Genomic DNA, 16,658 nt, shown 5'->3' on the forward strand with positions numbered 1-16,658 from the left:
TCTCTGCTTGATCTTTGTAGACTCCAGCTTTTTGGATGTTGGACCACTGAACAGATTCTCTAATTTTCTGAACTGCTTTGTTGATCTCTGATTATTTTGTTGTATTGCTTGGAAGATTCCCTTTTCTGGGATATGTTTCTTCTCTTCTATTGAATTTTTAAAATGACTTTAGCATTCATATTTTTAATTTTTTATTTTATAATTTCTTATGTACATTTAATTGTACATCTTTATGGTGTATAATATGTTTTTCAAAGTATGCATGCAGTGTGTGATAAATCAGGGATATTACCATACTCACCATTTTCAACAAAGGACCGTACATTCTTATGTCTGTTAAATGCATTTTCCTTGGGACCAGCAGATGGCTAGAGGTGACATCACTGGATTTCCACATGGCTGACCGTGGTTTGATTCCTAGAGCTGGCGGCTTGAAACTCATGCCAGGTATGTATGTGTGTGTGCCCAAAATCCTGAGAAGAAAATAGAGGAGAAGGAATTGTAATGCAGCCATTTCCCCTGAGAAGTGATTTTTCACTTTCTGTCCCTCTGTCTGTCTCTCTGGCAAGCACATGTGCCCTATATCAAAAAAATCTCTCTTTTAAAAAAAAAAGGCTTTTTTTCCCTGAGTCCCTCCAACATACCCACATCCACCTCCTCTCCCATATTTTTAGTTTCTTAGAAGTCTTTATTGTTCTTTTTGTTTTTAAAAATAACTTGATATTTCTAGGACTTCCCTAATATTTTTTTTAGTGGTTTTTTTTTTTTTGCCATAGGGCATGTGTGCTCACCAGAGAAAGAGAGAAACGAAGAGATAAAGTGAGAAATCACACCCCCATGGGAGATGGCCACACTGCAATCCCTTCTCCACTCTCCTCTGGAGATTTTGGGCGTGCACACACATATGCCCACTGTGATCTTCAAGCTGTCATATCTGGGACTCAAACCAGCTCTCTTGGCACCACTGTGTTTCTATACGGAGTGCCAAGGGGTTGGAATTCTAAATTCAAGTCTGACCTTCTAAGCTGTTAAGAAGGTATGTTTGTCAGAGTTGGAGGCTAGCATATAGTTTACTTAACATTTTGTATATTTAATTTCAAATGCTAACTGCTTAGACGTATGGCATCCAGACCTCCATCTGAATTTTCGTTCTAGTCTCCACAGATATTGAGAGTGGGCATGTCTCTCTGCTTCCTGACTCCACTAGCACTGCTGGGAGAGAAGGTGAGGTCACTGTGCTCACCCTGCAATTTCCCTTACTCTCCCTGCCATCTCTAAGTCCTCCAAAGCCAGTCTGATTGAAGTTCTCCAGAGATTACCCCTGGAATTAAGCCTCCTAAAATCAATAAGGTACCATAAATACAAAGGGCTATGCCCAAGAAGAAATGGCATATCTGGAGGCCCAGGCCAGGGGACCTGACAGGAGGATCTGCACATTACTGTAACATAATGTGCATACTTTAAACTGGTACATTCTTTGTTGTTTTTCATTTTTTGTCATAGGGCACATATATAGTCAAGGGAGAGAAAGACAGTGAGAAGGAAAGTGAGAAATCACCTCCAGGAGGGATGGCCACACTACAATCCCTTCTCCTTCATTCTCCTCTCGGTATCTTGGGCACGCACGCACACACGCCAGGCGTGAGTTTAAGCCACTGGGTCCAGGACTTGAACTGCGGTTGGCCATGTGGGAGTCCAACTCCTTTGCTGCTGCACCACCTGCTGGCCCCAAACTGATACATTTCTGATGGAAAACATGACCGTTACACCTGGCAAAGTCTTCATAAATATTGTCCCGAAATCTCACTCATATTATTAGGAAATAACTTAGCAGAAGCAACAACAAAAACCATGTTCAAAAACAAAGATTATTGCATAATTATAAAATTTAAACTGGAGGACCAGCCCACCAGCATGGTGGTTATGTGCTGTGCACAGAAAGCCAAATTCCACACAGCTGACTACAGTTCAAATTTTGGCCGCAGGAGCTTGAAAAACACATGGGATGCATGCACATGTGTACCATAAATCTTCAGGGGATGGAGGAAGGGAAGAAAAATGACTGAGGTGTGAGCAGGTCCCACTGGGAAGTGCTTTTCTTTCTCTCCTTCTCTCTGATGAGTGCACATGCCCTTAGACAAAACAAATTTTCTTTAATTAAAAAAATAAAATCTAATTCTGGAAACCTACAGGTCTAACAATAGGGCTACAGTTTTATTACATGAAAGCAGCTATGCATTTATTGAATATATTTATGATGATTATATTGAAGAATGCAAAAATCTTTAAAGTGAAACCTTTCAAAATAGTGCACACTCGGGACCAGCAGTTAGCGTAATGGCTATGTCGCTGGACTCCCATGTAGTCAACCGCAGTTCGAGTCCTGGACCCAGTGGCTTAAAACTCACGCCGAGCGCATGTGCGTGTGTGCCCAAGATCCCGAGAGGAGAATGGAGGAGAAGGGATTGCGGCGTGGCCATCCCCCCTGGGGGGTGATTTCTCGCTTTCTGTCTCTCTGTCTTTCTCTGTCTGTCTGGTGAGCGCATGCGCCCTATAGCAAAATCACTCAAAAAAAAAAAATATTGCACACTGACTTCAGTCACTGGAAAGCAATTGCATGGGGAGTAGAAGGGTCTTAAGTGTCCAGTTTTTCAATCCTTTCTCAAAAAATGACATCACCTTTCCCGCTGAAAAAGTTTTAACTAATGACCTACTTATCTATAAAAGAAAAACACAGTATTTCACCAAACTGTGGATAAACATAACAGTCATATGACCTAGGAGGAGATGGAAGAGAAATTACTTTTACTTACATACAGTTTCTGTGACAGAGAGCTCTAACACCCACATGGAAAGGAACTGCCAGGTCTCAGTGGTGAAGTCTGGCCCCCTGGAGCAAGCAGTGTCCAGGATGAGTCACCATCTCAGAGTGACAAGGAAACAGCTTGTTTCCACCCACAGGTAGAAGAGAAAAGGCAAGGAAGGTCTTCATGAGGCTGTTTATTTTAGAAAGTGAAGAAAATGTAGTTCATTTTCCTAACTGCAAAGAGCAGAACCAAAGTAACCATTGAGAGGCTGAGTGGTGCTTAGATGCATTGAAAAAAGGAGACCAGAGAAAACACACACACACAAAGCAGGCAAAGGCAGATTCGTTATGAACGCGGCAAAATGTAAGCTTAAGATTGCACACACAAAAAATAAAAACGATTGCACAAACCTCTTCCAACACCCCTTCTTTTCTAATACAAGTAAATCTTTTTATTCTTTCTTTTAAAATGTATTTAGAAATCATTTTAAATTTACAAAAAGTTACCAAAATGGTACATAAAGAGTTTCTATATACACCACACCCAGCTTCTTTTTTTTAATTTTGTACATTCACTGTACATCATTTAGATTGTAAAGTGAATTTGCCCAATGTGAATACACTTCACACCAGTCCAATTGACAATACTATACATGTTATCATCAGCAGATAATAATCCATTTCTGTGTCACATAAATGTCTTGCCTCTCTACTTTTCCCCTTAATTTCTTTCCTCGCACTCTCCCTCTCCTCCCACCCTCCCTCCCACATGGTGTCCGGTATCCAGGATCCATAACCATTCTCCATGCTTCTATATTCTCCAGTCTTTCACTTTCTGCCTTAGAGTGCAGTCAGCATATATCAAGTGGAGACATACAATGTCTCTCTTTCATAGCCTGTCTTGCTTCACTCAGCAATAAATCTTAAATAAGACCCCCAATGTATAGGCAATGATCTCAAAAATAGACAAATGGGATTACATCAGATTAAGAAGCTTCTGCACAGCAAAAGACACAGTAATTAGTGTGAATCGACAACCCTCAGAATGGGAGAATATTTTTGTAAACTATGCCTCAGATAAGGGACTGATAGCCAGAATACACAGGGAACTCAAGAAATTTATCCCCCCAAGAAATGATCAACCCAATTAAAAGATAGAAAAATGAGCTAAACAGATAACTCTCTAAAGAAGACATACAAACAGCCAAAAAGCATATGAAAAAATGTCCAACTTCCCTCATCATAAGGGAGAAGTAGATCAAAACCACAATGAGATATCACCTAACTGCAGTTGCTGGACTCCCACAGTTCAAGTGGCCAGCCTCTATTCTAGTCCCAGACCTGGCAGCTTGAAACTCACACCAGGCACATGTGTGTGCATGCCTAAAATACCAAGAGGAGAATGAAGGAGAAGAGATTGCGCCAGTCAGAATGGCAAAGATTAAAAAACAAAAAAAAGGGAGACCAGCAGATGGTGTAATGGCTACATTGCTGGACTCCCATGTAGTCAACCACGATTCGAGTCCCAGACCCGGTGGCTTAAATTCACGCTGGGCACATGTGTGCGAGTGCCCAGGATCCCTAGAGGAGAATGGAGGATAAGGGATTGTGGCATGGTCATCTCACCTGAGGGGTGATTTCTCACTTTCTGTCTCTCTGTCTCTGTCTCTCTGGCGAGCGCACATGCCCTATAGCATAAACCTCTCCAAAAAGATATATATATATATACTGGTGGGAATGTAAATTGGTCCAGCCACCTGGGAGAACAATATGGAGGTTCCTTAAAGATCTACAAATAGAACTATCGTTTGATCCAGCAATTCTACTCCTGGGTATCTACCCAAAGGACAGGAGAATGCTCAGTCAGAAAAGTGCTTGCACATCTATGTTTCTTTTAGCATTATTCACAACTGCTAAGACATGAAAACAACCCTAATGTCCACAAAGAGAGAAATGACATGGAGTACTATTTGGTCTTAAAAAACAGTAAGACTCAGGACCAGTAGTTAGTGTAATGGCTATGTCACTGAACTCCCATGTAGCTGACCACAGTTCAAGTCCCGGACCCAGTGGCTTAAACTCATGCCGGGCGTGTGTGCGTGCATGCCCAAGATCTCGAGAGAAGAATGGAGGAGAAGGGGTTGGGGCGTGGCCACCCCCCTGGGGGATGATTTCTCACTTTCTGTCTCTCTCTGTCTGTCTTTCTGGCGAGTGCATACACCCTATAGCAAAAACCTCTCTAAATAAATAAATAAATAAACAGTAAGACTCTGGCTTTTGATAGAAAGTACAAGTAAATCTTTTTTGTACCAATTTTTATTTATAATTTTATATTCTCTTCTTAAAAATGACTTTAAAACTGCCCAAGCTCCAGGCCTATGAAATCTTGATCACCTGCTGAGATCAGGTGACCCTGTCTTCCTCTCTTATATACATGTGTGTGTCCATATAGAAACATACACACACACACACACACACACACATAAAAAAGAGAGAATGATCTAAAATACAGCATATTTATAAGTTCATATAAAGAAATATGTGTGTGTGTTTAGAGAGAGAAGAGAGAGATATACCTGACCAAATAGCCAATTCAAAGCAGCATCATTAAGAAAAAAATGCTAAGAAAAAAAAAGAGACCCCAAAATAATAATTAATGTTGGGACCAGAAGATGGTGTAATGGTTATGTCACTGGACTTCAATGGTTCGAGTGGCCAACCTCAGTTCCAGCCCCAGAACTGCCAGCTTGAAACTCACACCAGGTACATTTGCGTGTGTGCCCAAAATACTGAGAGGAGAATGAAGAAGAAGGAATTGCAGTGTGGCCATCCCCCCTGGGTGATTTCTTGCTTTCTGTCTCTCTGTCTGTGACTCTCTGGCAAGCGCGTGTGCTCTATAGCAAAAGTCTCTAAAAAAACTTTTTTAAATTTAAAAAAGAAGAAGAAAGAATGGATAATTAATGCCAAATAGGTTGAAAAGTAATCTCAAGAAAAATTTCAAAAAACTAACTTTCAAAGGACTCCAATATCAATAATGGAAATTTTCTCAAACCTGGTCCATTCAGGAAGCCAGGGAGAGAGAGCCCTGCCATTCTGGTCCTTTTGTTCAGGATTTGCTAATGCAGAGAAAATTAGCCTCCTGAAGCAACAAGGTCTGCACTTACCAAATGTGGCCACCAGGTGGTAGACGTGACTTACTCAGGCATAATTACTTTAAGTACTGCCAAAAACACAGAATGTCATTTAATTCACAAACAATAATAATTATCGCAGCTTTCTTCATTTTTATTTGAGACAGAGATGTTTCATAACTTGCTCACATAGTACGGTGTTAGCCATGACTCTCTTTGGGGATTTGCAAGGTTGAGACCTGTAGAAGTGAATTCTGCCTGCCCAAGAAGGAAATTGGAAAAAGATTGAAGGTATCTACCAGGTTGCCTGAGCTTCCAATCTGCTTCCAAAGGCGCCCTAAAGTCTTCTTTCCAGTGTTGGGAAGAGCCTTAGCCTTTCACATAGATAGGGGTGTTCAGAATGCTGCCAGCCCTGGGAAGGTTTCTGTTGCTACCAGAGTTCCTGCAGGCCTGGGTTCAAATCCTAACCCTGCTATTTATCAGCTTGGGGACCTAGGGCAAGTGACTTACACTTGCTGTGCCTCAGTTTCCTCATCCATAAAACACACCATCTCTCATAAACCTATTAAAGAAAATCAGATTATTTAAAATCTGCGACATGCTTAGAACATGCCCACAGTTATACTTACTCAGCACTTTATTACGATGGTGAAGAGATAGGCCTGGGCATGAATCTTCACCCTGCGTTCTGGACCTGGATCGGGTCATTCAACCTCTGTAAGCCTCATTTTCCTCACTGGTAAAATGTAGATATAAATACCTACTCCTTGGGGTTTTTGTGAGACTTTAAGTTATATGGAGAAATTAGCAGAGTGCTTGGCCCATTATATTCATTCACAAGTATCAAACGAGTGTCAGTTATTTTATTAAGAAAATACTTTTTAAAAATACTTTTTTAAAAAATTGCCAGAGTGCATATTCACTTGCCAGAGAAAGGGAGGCAGAAAGCAGAGCCCAGTGGGGCATGGTCATGCTGTAATCCCTTCACCTCCATTTCTCCATCCTGTCAGGATTTGGGGCATGCACATTTGCCCAGGAAGGTCTCCACACACCGTGGGCTGGTATTTGAGCCACACAGTCAGCCAATGTGGGATCATGGCTCTGGCTTCCTTAACTACTAGGCCACAAAGCTAGCCCAGTATATTTTTAATATATAAAAAGAATATTCTTAATAACTCTACTCATCTTAAGTTACTACAGACAAAATTCCAACATACAACTGACCCTCAAACACCACGGGTTTGAACTGCTCAGATCTACTTATATGTGAATTGTTTTCTTTTAAAAATATTATTTATTGGGAACCAGCAGTTAGCGTAATGGCTATGTCGCTGGACTCCCACGTAGTCGACCGCGGTTCGCGTCTCGGACCTTTAATTTTATTTATTATTATTATTTTCTAATTTGACCAGAGAGAGAGAGAAAGAGAAAGTGGGAAAGCAAGCTACCAGGTCCGAGACTCAAACTGTGGTCAGCCATGTGAGAGTCCAACACCTTAACCACCATACCTAACCTGCTGACCTCATGTGAATTGTTTCAATAACTATATTGGAAAGTCAGCACAGAGCTATAAATGTATTTTCTTAATAACTTTCTTTGCTCTAGATTACATTATTATAAGAATACAGTATTTATATGTATAAAACATATCAAATATGTGTTAATCTACTGTTTGTTATTAGTAAGGCTTCTGGTCAACAGTAAACTATATATTAGTGGGGTATTTTTAAGATAATTATTTACTTAATAATTTATTATTATTTTTTAAGTTGACCAGAGAGATAGAGAAAGTGAGAAAGCAAGCTACCAGGTCTGAAAATCAAACAACAGTCAGCCATGTGGGAGTACAGAACCTTAACCACCACACCACCTGCCGGCCCCAGTGGTTAAATTCTTAGGGAGTCAAGAGTTATACATAGAGACTAAAGGAGAGGGAAATTAGGAAAATTGGAATGAATTCTTAACTAATTTTTTTCTCCTTTCTTTCCTAATATACGCTTATAAGACTATACATTTTGTAAAGTATCACTTTAGCTGCAACCCACAGGATTTAGTATGTAGTATCGTTATCCTTTCATTTAAAATGTTTCCCAATATTTCATTGTGATTTCTTCCATTATACACAAGTAATTTAGCAATATGGTTTTAACAATTTCCAAACATACGAGTTTCTCTAGTTACCTTTTCGGTTGATTTTTCACTTAACAGTATTAAGTTCAGAATATGCACTCTATATGATTTTGGTCTTTGAAATTTGTTGAAACTATTTTTATGGCCTTTTCAAAAAAAAAAAAAAAACATAATTTTGGGGGTGAAAAATATGGCTTACAGCCCAGTCACAAAATTGGTCAACTTTTATACATTTTCTCTGTGCATGAAAAACATAAATATATTAAGCTCTTGCTCCATTTAGTGTCCTATACAAATCTAAGTCACATTTGTTAATCTCATTGTTCAAATCTTCTATAGCTTACTAATTTTCTGACCACTATTTCTATCAATACTGAGAAAGATGTATTCAAATTTCCCCTTTAGGGTTGTAAATTTGTTTACTTCTCTTAGTTCTGCCCTTTTTGTTTTATATAATTTGAGAACTTGCTACCATGTATATATAAATTTAGAAATGTCTCTTACAGGGCCAGCAGATGGAGTGGTGGTTAAGGCACTGGACTCCCACATGGGTAACTGTGGTTCAAATCCCAGACCTGGTGACTTGCTTTCTCACTTTCCCTTTCTCTCTCTCTCTCTCATCAAATAAATAACAACAAATAAAATTAAATGAATAAATAAATCTTTAAGAAAAAGTCTCATAATTTTTTAAAAAATCTACTCTTAATCTAGTATTCATTTACTTTTCCATTTCCAGTATTGTTTATTTGTGCCTTTTTTTTTTCTTTGTCAGAGATTTATCATTTTTTCATTATTTTTTATTTTATTATTTAGCTTGAGCTTTTGTTTTCTATTCCATTAATTTGTGTTATTTATTGTTTCCTTCTATTGTCTTAGGATTTATTTTGATGTTACTTTTCAAACTATATTTTTAATTGACAGATAGTACATGCACTCACCATAGGGAGACAGAGAAACAGAGAGAGAAAGATAAGCACCATACATTGGGCCTAGTCATGCTGTGACCCCCCTTTATCCGGTCCTCTTGCCCATTGGATCTTGGACACTCATGCACATGCTCAGATTTTTTTTTCTTTTTTTTTTTTTAGAGGTTTTTGCTATAGGGCTTATGTGCTTGCCAGAAAGACAGAGAGAGTCAGAGAGACAGAAAGCAAGAAATCATCCCCCGGGGGGATGAACACACCACGATTCCTTCTCGTCCATTCTCCTCTTGGGATCTTGGACACACATACCTGTCCGGCATGAGTTTAAGCCACTGGGTCTGGAACTTGAACCACAGTTAACTATGTGGGAGTCCAGCAACATAGCCATTATACCAACTGCTGGTCCCCATGCTCATAATTTTCTAGCCACTTTCTAGTCAATTTTAACATAGATGAGACTAAATATGTTCATAAAAGCCAGGTTTTAAATTATTTTGAGCTTGCGTAACCTGAAATCCAAGCCATCCAACTCAGACTAGAAGTCAAAGTCAAAATATACCATCAGAGACTAACATCAGAGAATATTCAAGTGCGTTTTTGAATCCTTTATAATCTTCTCACCAAAAACTATTTCCTGGATCCTTTTATAAAAACCCCAAATGACACATGCCTTAATCAGAGTTCAGTGTGTTTCTGAAACAAGCCATATCACACCTATTTACTGACTGTCTTCCTCCTTTGGAAAGATCCTTAAATACAGTTCCTATTTCTTTCGTTTCTATAACCCTAGAACTTGTTCAGCACATACCAAATGAAAAAGATGAGCAGATATCTTTCAACGGAGGAAAGAACCCCACAGACCTGATGAGGTTCAGTCTCCATGGGGAGAAGTCAGCACCACCATTCTCCCCGAAGAGGTCTTGGTTGGGACCAGCAGATGGCGTAATGGTTATGTTGCTGGACTCCCACGTAGTCTACCATGTTTTGAGTCTGGGACCTGAGGGCTTAAAACTCATGCCAGATACCTGTGCGTGCATGGCCAAAATCCTGAGAGGAGATTGGAGGGGAAGGGATTGCGGCATGGTCTTCCCTATTAGGGGGGTGATTTTTTACTTTCTGTCTCTCTCAAACACAAACACACACACAATTTGACTTTTTGTGACTCTGAGATTTGATTTAGAATTCCATCCATGGGACACAACACCTCCCTTAATTTTTATATTTTTTTAGAAGTACATAGGTCTGGGAACCAGCAGTTAGCGTAATGGCTATGTCACTGGATTCCCACGTAGTCGACCATGGTTCGCGTCCCGGACCCGGTGGCTTAGAACTCACGCTGGGCGCGTGTGCGTGCGTGCCCAAGATCCCGAGAGGAGAATGGAGGAGAAGGGATTGCGGCGTGACCATCCCCCCTCGGGGGTGATTTCTCGCTTTCTGTCTCTCTCTGTCTGTCTGGCGAGTGCACGCGCCCTATAGTGAAAACCTCTCAAAAAAAAAAAAAAAAAGAAGTACATAGGACTGAACTCCAGAAGGTAGAAACCAAGATAGAGACACAGAATTACAGATGTTCACAAGTTCTGAATATGAGACCACTTCATAGAATACACAAAATACATTTTGAACTGAAACCTCATATACGAAATGCTGAAAGTAGGGGCCAGCAGGTGGTGTGGTGGTTAAGCCACTGGACACTCCCACTTGGCTGACCAAGGTTCGAGTCCTGGACCTGGTGGCTTGCTTCCTCACTTCCCTCTCTCTCTCTCTTTCTTTGTCTCTCTCTGGTCAAATTAAAATTAATGAATGAATAAATTAAAAATAAATATGTTTTTTTAAATACTGAAAGTAGATCCAAAAGTCAAAACACATTTTTAAACTATTTTAAATGAATAAATTTAATGAACAAATTCAACCAACCAATAATTGTAAAAACAGGACCAGTTTAAGTAAAGCCAGTCAACAAACGTTCCTGAGTACCTGTTATCTGCCAACACTGGGGATACACTGGCAAACCAAAAAGACAAGGACCCTGTCCTCACAGAGCCTGCAGTTTAATGGAGGCAGACCAATGTCAAATAATTACAGTAGATCATTACATCATTGTGCCATAAGGGAGAGGATTTGAATTACAATGTCAGAAATCAGACACAACAAGAAGAGGCTGTAGGCAGAGGTGGGCAGGTTTCTGGGAAGAGAAGTGACTAGAGAGATACAATGACCCAGGTGGGAGGTGCTGAAGTGACCAGGGCTCACTGTGGCAACCAGGCTTCAGAAAGACACGGGCAGATGGATACACAAAAGGACATGCTTGCTCTGTGCTGATCCAGAGGACAGGGAAAGACTCAGTGCTGGGAGTCACAGGAAAGCAGGCATAAGGTCAGTATAGGAAGGAACTTTCTAGAAACTAAGTGGGGTGGGTTCCTAACTTTAGTGGAGAGTGAGCTTTCTATCACTGGACATATTCAACAAAAGGCTAGAGGAGCACTGGTCAGAGGAGGTATAGGAGGATCCCTGAACCTAGAAACTTACTCTCTTGACTGGGATTTGGAGCTCTCTTATGGAGAAACCAACACCATTCCATGGGTTTGTAGAGAGCAGGACAATCATATGTATAAGCACCACCACTGCTGAGTGTAACTTCCGGCTCCTGAGCAATCCCAGTGTGTCAACCCAGAGGTGGACAAGGATGGCGACCAGGGATGGGGAGTAAGAAGAAGGGAGTTGCAGGCCTGTGCCTTTTCTTAGAACATAAATATCCCGGTTGAAAATCCCCTCAAGGAAGGTGTTCCCAAGTCACCCTCTGGGTCCCTGGGCACAAATCACGGACATGGAAGGAGAGAGGCACCTTCTCATACTCTGAAGGTAAGTGGGCATAGACGGCCTTCCTTGGGACCAAGGGAGAGAGCCTAAAGATTCTTTCTAAAGACAACATAACAGTTTAAGGAAATGACAAAATACGGACTTGGAGTAGATTAAAGATTCCCACTGAGACTCACTAAAAGCTTCATCTTGCCCAACTGTGGTGGCACACAGATAGCACCACCACTTGAGGGGCTGGGAGCTGCATGGGAGTCCCAGGTTCAGTTCCAGGAAGGACCAACTTAAGCCTGCCAATATGGCTGTGCACGCGAGTAATCCTAACTAATTGGAAGGCTGAGTCAGGAGGATTAGGACATGGCAAGACCCTGTCAAAACTATCTCTGACCTTTCTCTCTCTATCCTTCTCTCTATCTCTCTCTTTCATAAAGGAAAAATCATTCACCTGGTCACAGCTAATCATACTGCAGATACAGATGGGAGCCCGGCTGGGCACAGGCACAACGTGCCATCTCGCGGCCTCGGAACTGCTCGCTGAGCAAAGCTGGTGCACTGTGAGAAGTCCAAGGAAGAAGCAGCAGGTGAGGACATTCTCTGCCTTTAAAGGCAGAGGACGCTTCTCTTTCAAAAGAACAAGTTCTAGGGAACCAGCAGTTAGCGTAATGGCTATATCGCTGGACTCCCACGTAGTCGACCGCGGTTCGTGTCCGGACCCGGTGGCTTAAAACTCATGCCGGGCGCGTGTGCGTGCGTGCCCAAGATCCCGAGAGGAGAATGGAGGAGAAGGGATTGCGGCGTGACCATCCCCCCTGGGGGGTGATTTCTCACTTTCTGTCTCTATGTCTCTCTCTGTCTGTCTGGCGAGCGCACGTGCCCTACAGTGAAAATCTCTCCAAAAAAAAAAAAAAAAAAAGAACAAGTTCTACTGAATCAAGCTGCAGACCTTAATAACAGCAGAGATCATTGTAAAAGAGAAACTTTAATGTACATTGCCAAAAAGGCCTAGGAGATAACGTCCTGGTCTTTCTCACAAGTGGGTACATCGTGGCATTCCACGTTCGCTTTCAACACGGGGAGCACCTGAGATCCTACAGACAGGAAACACGGAGATGATGGATCCAAAGACTCATGCATCAGGTACACGCCAAAGTTCACCTGTGAACGAAACAACAGCAGCAGCAACGATAAGAAAGCCAGATTACTTGAGCAGTTAAACTAATTTTGTAAGTAAAAAGTTAAGCTAAAAGTCAGATCTTCAAAGATACGTCCTGACACTTGGTGTGTCCTCTCTGTGACATGGTAGAATGTCAGGGGACACGAGGATCCTCATTTCACACCCTGAAGATTCTCACTCTAAGGTGTTCCCGCTGCACAGTCCCCCAACGTCTTCTTGTAGAGCCCATTCTTTTTCTCTCTTTTCCATACGTCCTGGTCTTCCTGACGAAGGACCTCCTTCCTGCTCCTGGCCTCTGACCACTGCCAAGCACATTTCCAATCTGCTCCCTGAAGTAAAATCATTTTGCAAAGATAATGGCAAAACTCTTCATTGTCCTTGAGAACGTGTGTTACAAGATAAGTTCTCTAAATTCTCCAGAATAAAGACAAAAAGTTCAAAAGAAGTATCGCGTAAGTCTCAAGGTTTGCCCTCAATACAAGCGAGCTGGTGAAAGCCCTTTCTGGAGGACACAGCCTGTTCCCAGATCTGTTAGTTCCATGATAACATCTGCTGGACGCCCTCCTGTTCCAGGTCCCAGGCTAGGGGTTAGCGCTAGATTAACTCCTTGAAATGTATGCATATCTGGGGTAAAAAGCACATTAGAACTCTCTGTACTCTTCACAACTTTTCTATAAATCTAAAATTATTCCCAAACTTCAAAATAAAATATTTCTGCACATGAGAATTACAGTGATGCTGAGAAACACTATCCCAAAGCACCATAGCATTCACGCCCACCCATCTTATCTCCAACAATTTACGTGGGTCAGGCTCAAGGTCCCCCCACCCCTGGTTGACCCAGCCTGACTCAACTGGGCAGATACATTGGTATAACACGCAAGGGCATCACGTCTGCAGACAGGGGACTCATGTAAATCCAACACTTCAAACAAAACCTTGGTTTTCAGGAAACACTATAGAACATTTTACCATGAATTTACTTATTAATTTATTATTAGAAATAGATTAAATGCTTGCATTATTTCTGGTAATTTTCAAGAAGTGTTGTATGCTGACTGGCTACTTGGTTGGCTTCCTGGAATTCTTTGCAAACAAAGAGAAAAAGCAAGCCTGAAAATAAATCCAAAACCCCACATGTTAGAAGTTCAACTTTTGTGGTAACCAGCAGTTAGCGTAATGGCTATGTCGCTGGACTCCCACGTAGTCAACTGCGGTTTGCGTCCCGGACCCGGTGGCTTAAAACTCACGCCAGGCGCGTGTGCGTGCATGCCCAAGATCCCAAGAGGAGAATGGAGGAGAAGGGATTGCGGTGTGACCATCCCTCCTGGGGGGTGATTTCTTGCTTTTTGTCTCTATGTCTCTCTCTGTCTGTCTGGCGAGCGCATGCACCTTATGGCGAAAAAAAAAAAAAAAAAAACTCTCCAGAAGTTGAACTTTTATGATCTGAAATCCATAACAACATTTTAGACATTTTAACCTTCAGGAAGATGAACTTATAGGCTTAGAATAATAAAATTTGTGAAATCTATACAGCTACTCTATTTGCAGTAAGGCATTCTACTCTTGAGATCTCTGTGGTTAAGAAAATAATTATCAAGATAATAGAACTATATTTCTTATTTTTTTTTGTTTTGTTTTTGAGAGGTTTTTGCTATAGGGCTTTCACCAGAAAGATGGAGAGAGACAAAGAGGCAGAAAGCAAGAAATCACCCCTCAGCGGGGACGGCCATGCGGTAGTCCCTTCTACTCCGTTCTCCTCTCAGGATCTTGGGCACGCACGCACATGCACCCGGCACAAGATTAAGTCACCGGGTCCAGGACTCAAACAGCAGTCAACTACATGGGGGTCCAGTGACATAGCTATTACGCCAACTGCTGGTCCCCTTATTTGTTTTTTAAACTCCACATTTCTTCAATAAGATTTAAGAGCATAAAAAACACATGTACAAAAAGAAACACATGTTCTTTTTTAAAAGTGAGGAATTGGGTGAAAAGGAAAAAAGATGGAATCGCAGACAAGGTCAACCCCCAAGTGGTAACTTATCAGTTTTGGAGTGTGCAGCCAAGTTCCTGCTTTTTTTTTTTTTTTTTTTTTTTGAGTTCTGGTCATATTTTATTTAGAAAAAGATAAACATCACCGATTCTAAGATTTCCATTTTTCTTTTCTTAAATGCCACACTAATATCTAATTATAGACATAAGACAGTCCTCAATGGTAGAAGTATTTACACACTGAATACAGTATAAATATTCATTGATTCCTTTTGCACTCCTACTGTCCTGTCCATCCTATTTGCATTTTTCTATGCTTTTTGTAAATCCTTTTCTTTCTTGCTTTCAAATTGACTTTTGACTCTGGTTTTACCCACTGCATTTCTACTGGTTTCTCCTCAGCTGGTATAGCAAAAACATCTTCAGTAAGTTCATGTGGAAGAATAGTCTTTGGCTCTTTCTTTCTTAGCTTCTGCACATCCTTCACTTGGTGTTTCCCTGTATTTTGCAGCAGAGATGGATCTTACAACACGCCAGTGCATGTGTGGTGACTGGTAGTGAGGATTTTCGTATAGAGTTGGTCCTCCAAAACTTCCCTGGAAAATCGTTATGAGTTTAGGACAAAACGAGGTCCTATTTCTACAGGAGCAGCATCTTCATCTAGGATCCGAAAGTTCCAAAACCATATCCTATTTTCCAAAATGGTGAAAGTAAACACACGGTCCACAAATGGTTGACTTTAAGGATAATACCGTGGTGCATTAAAGATTTGAATTAGGAGTTCTTTTAATAAAACATAATGTGGTAATTCATCAAAAGCAGGATCAAAAGACAAAAAGGGGCCAAGAACCTTTCAAACAGTTTCCGGTCAGCTTTAGTTCAACAAGGGTATGAATATTTTGAACAAGGAATTTAGCAGATGGTCCATGAGGGGAATTTGAAAGCCACATGTAGAGATTCTGTTTGTTCTTAGCTTCAAAATAGATGCACTTATTGCAGTTTTTCATTTCACAGACCTCATTCATCACAAATAATTTATCTTTATGATCCATGTTAATATCTGCTTTAGAATGAGGCATCAGCATCCTCAAGCCCTGCATTAAATGTCTTGTTCTAAAATTTATTCCTCTGGAAGAAAAGATGAGAATTTGTTCCTTATTCTTCCACTTGCTCTTGCAAACAGGGCCTGGGATACAGTCTCTCTCTTCTTCCTCCACCTCCTCTGCCTCGCTGTGCTGCTTCACTGGCATCCCAGCATCTTTTTCGTTTCTTTTTGGCTTCTTCGGCTGCACCGCTGAGACCCCACGCCGTTTCCTCTTGGTAGCCACCATCTTCCCTCACCACCTGTGCTCCTGGTCTTTCTTCCAGCTCTCAAGTTCCTACTTTTTAAAAACTAAAGGGGCCAGCAGGTGGTGTAGTGAGTATGGCACTGAACTCCCACACGGCCAACTGTGGCTCAAATCCCAGGCCTGGCAGCTTGGAAACTCACTGTAAGAACATGTGCATGCGTGCCCCAAATCCCAAAAGGACAATGAAGGAGCAGGGATTGTGAGTGGCCATCTCCCCAGGAGAGTAATTTCTCTCTTTCTATCTCTGTCTCTCCAGTAAGCGCATACACCCTATAGCAAAAATCTCTCAAAAATAAATAAATAAATAAATAAATAAATAAATAAATAAATAAACAA

General features: G+C 41.2%; 1 protein-coding gene and 1 pseudogene across 1 annotated transcript in view; both read right to left on the reverse strand.

The window, feature by feature from the left end:
• Window positions 1–12,764: 12,764 nt before the first annotated feature.
• The window catches only part of MOCOS (molybdenum cofactor sulfurase), a gene marked incomplete at its 5' end in the record, with an annotated part of 52,968 nt that continues 49,074 nt past the window's right edge, over window positions 12,765–16,658 (reverse strand). The window contains 1 exon segment of the mRNA XM_014588618.1: window positions 12,765–12,959. Coding sequence (XP_014444104.1) covers window positions 12,807–12,959 — 153 coding nt within the window.
• LOC102477152 (ribosome biogenesis protein BRX1 homolog pseudogene) lies at window positions 15,090–16,399 on the reverse strand (annotated as a pseudogene).

This window comes from Tupaia chinensis, unplaced genomic scaffold (genome assembly GCF_000334495.1).
Source record: "Tupaia chinensis unplaced genomic scaffold, TupChi_1.0 Scaffold000290_1, whole genome shotgun sequence".
NCBI lineage: Eukaryota > Metazoa > Chordata > Mammalia > Scandentia > Tupaiidae > Tupaia > Tupaia belangeri.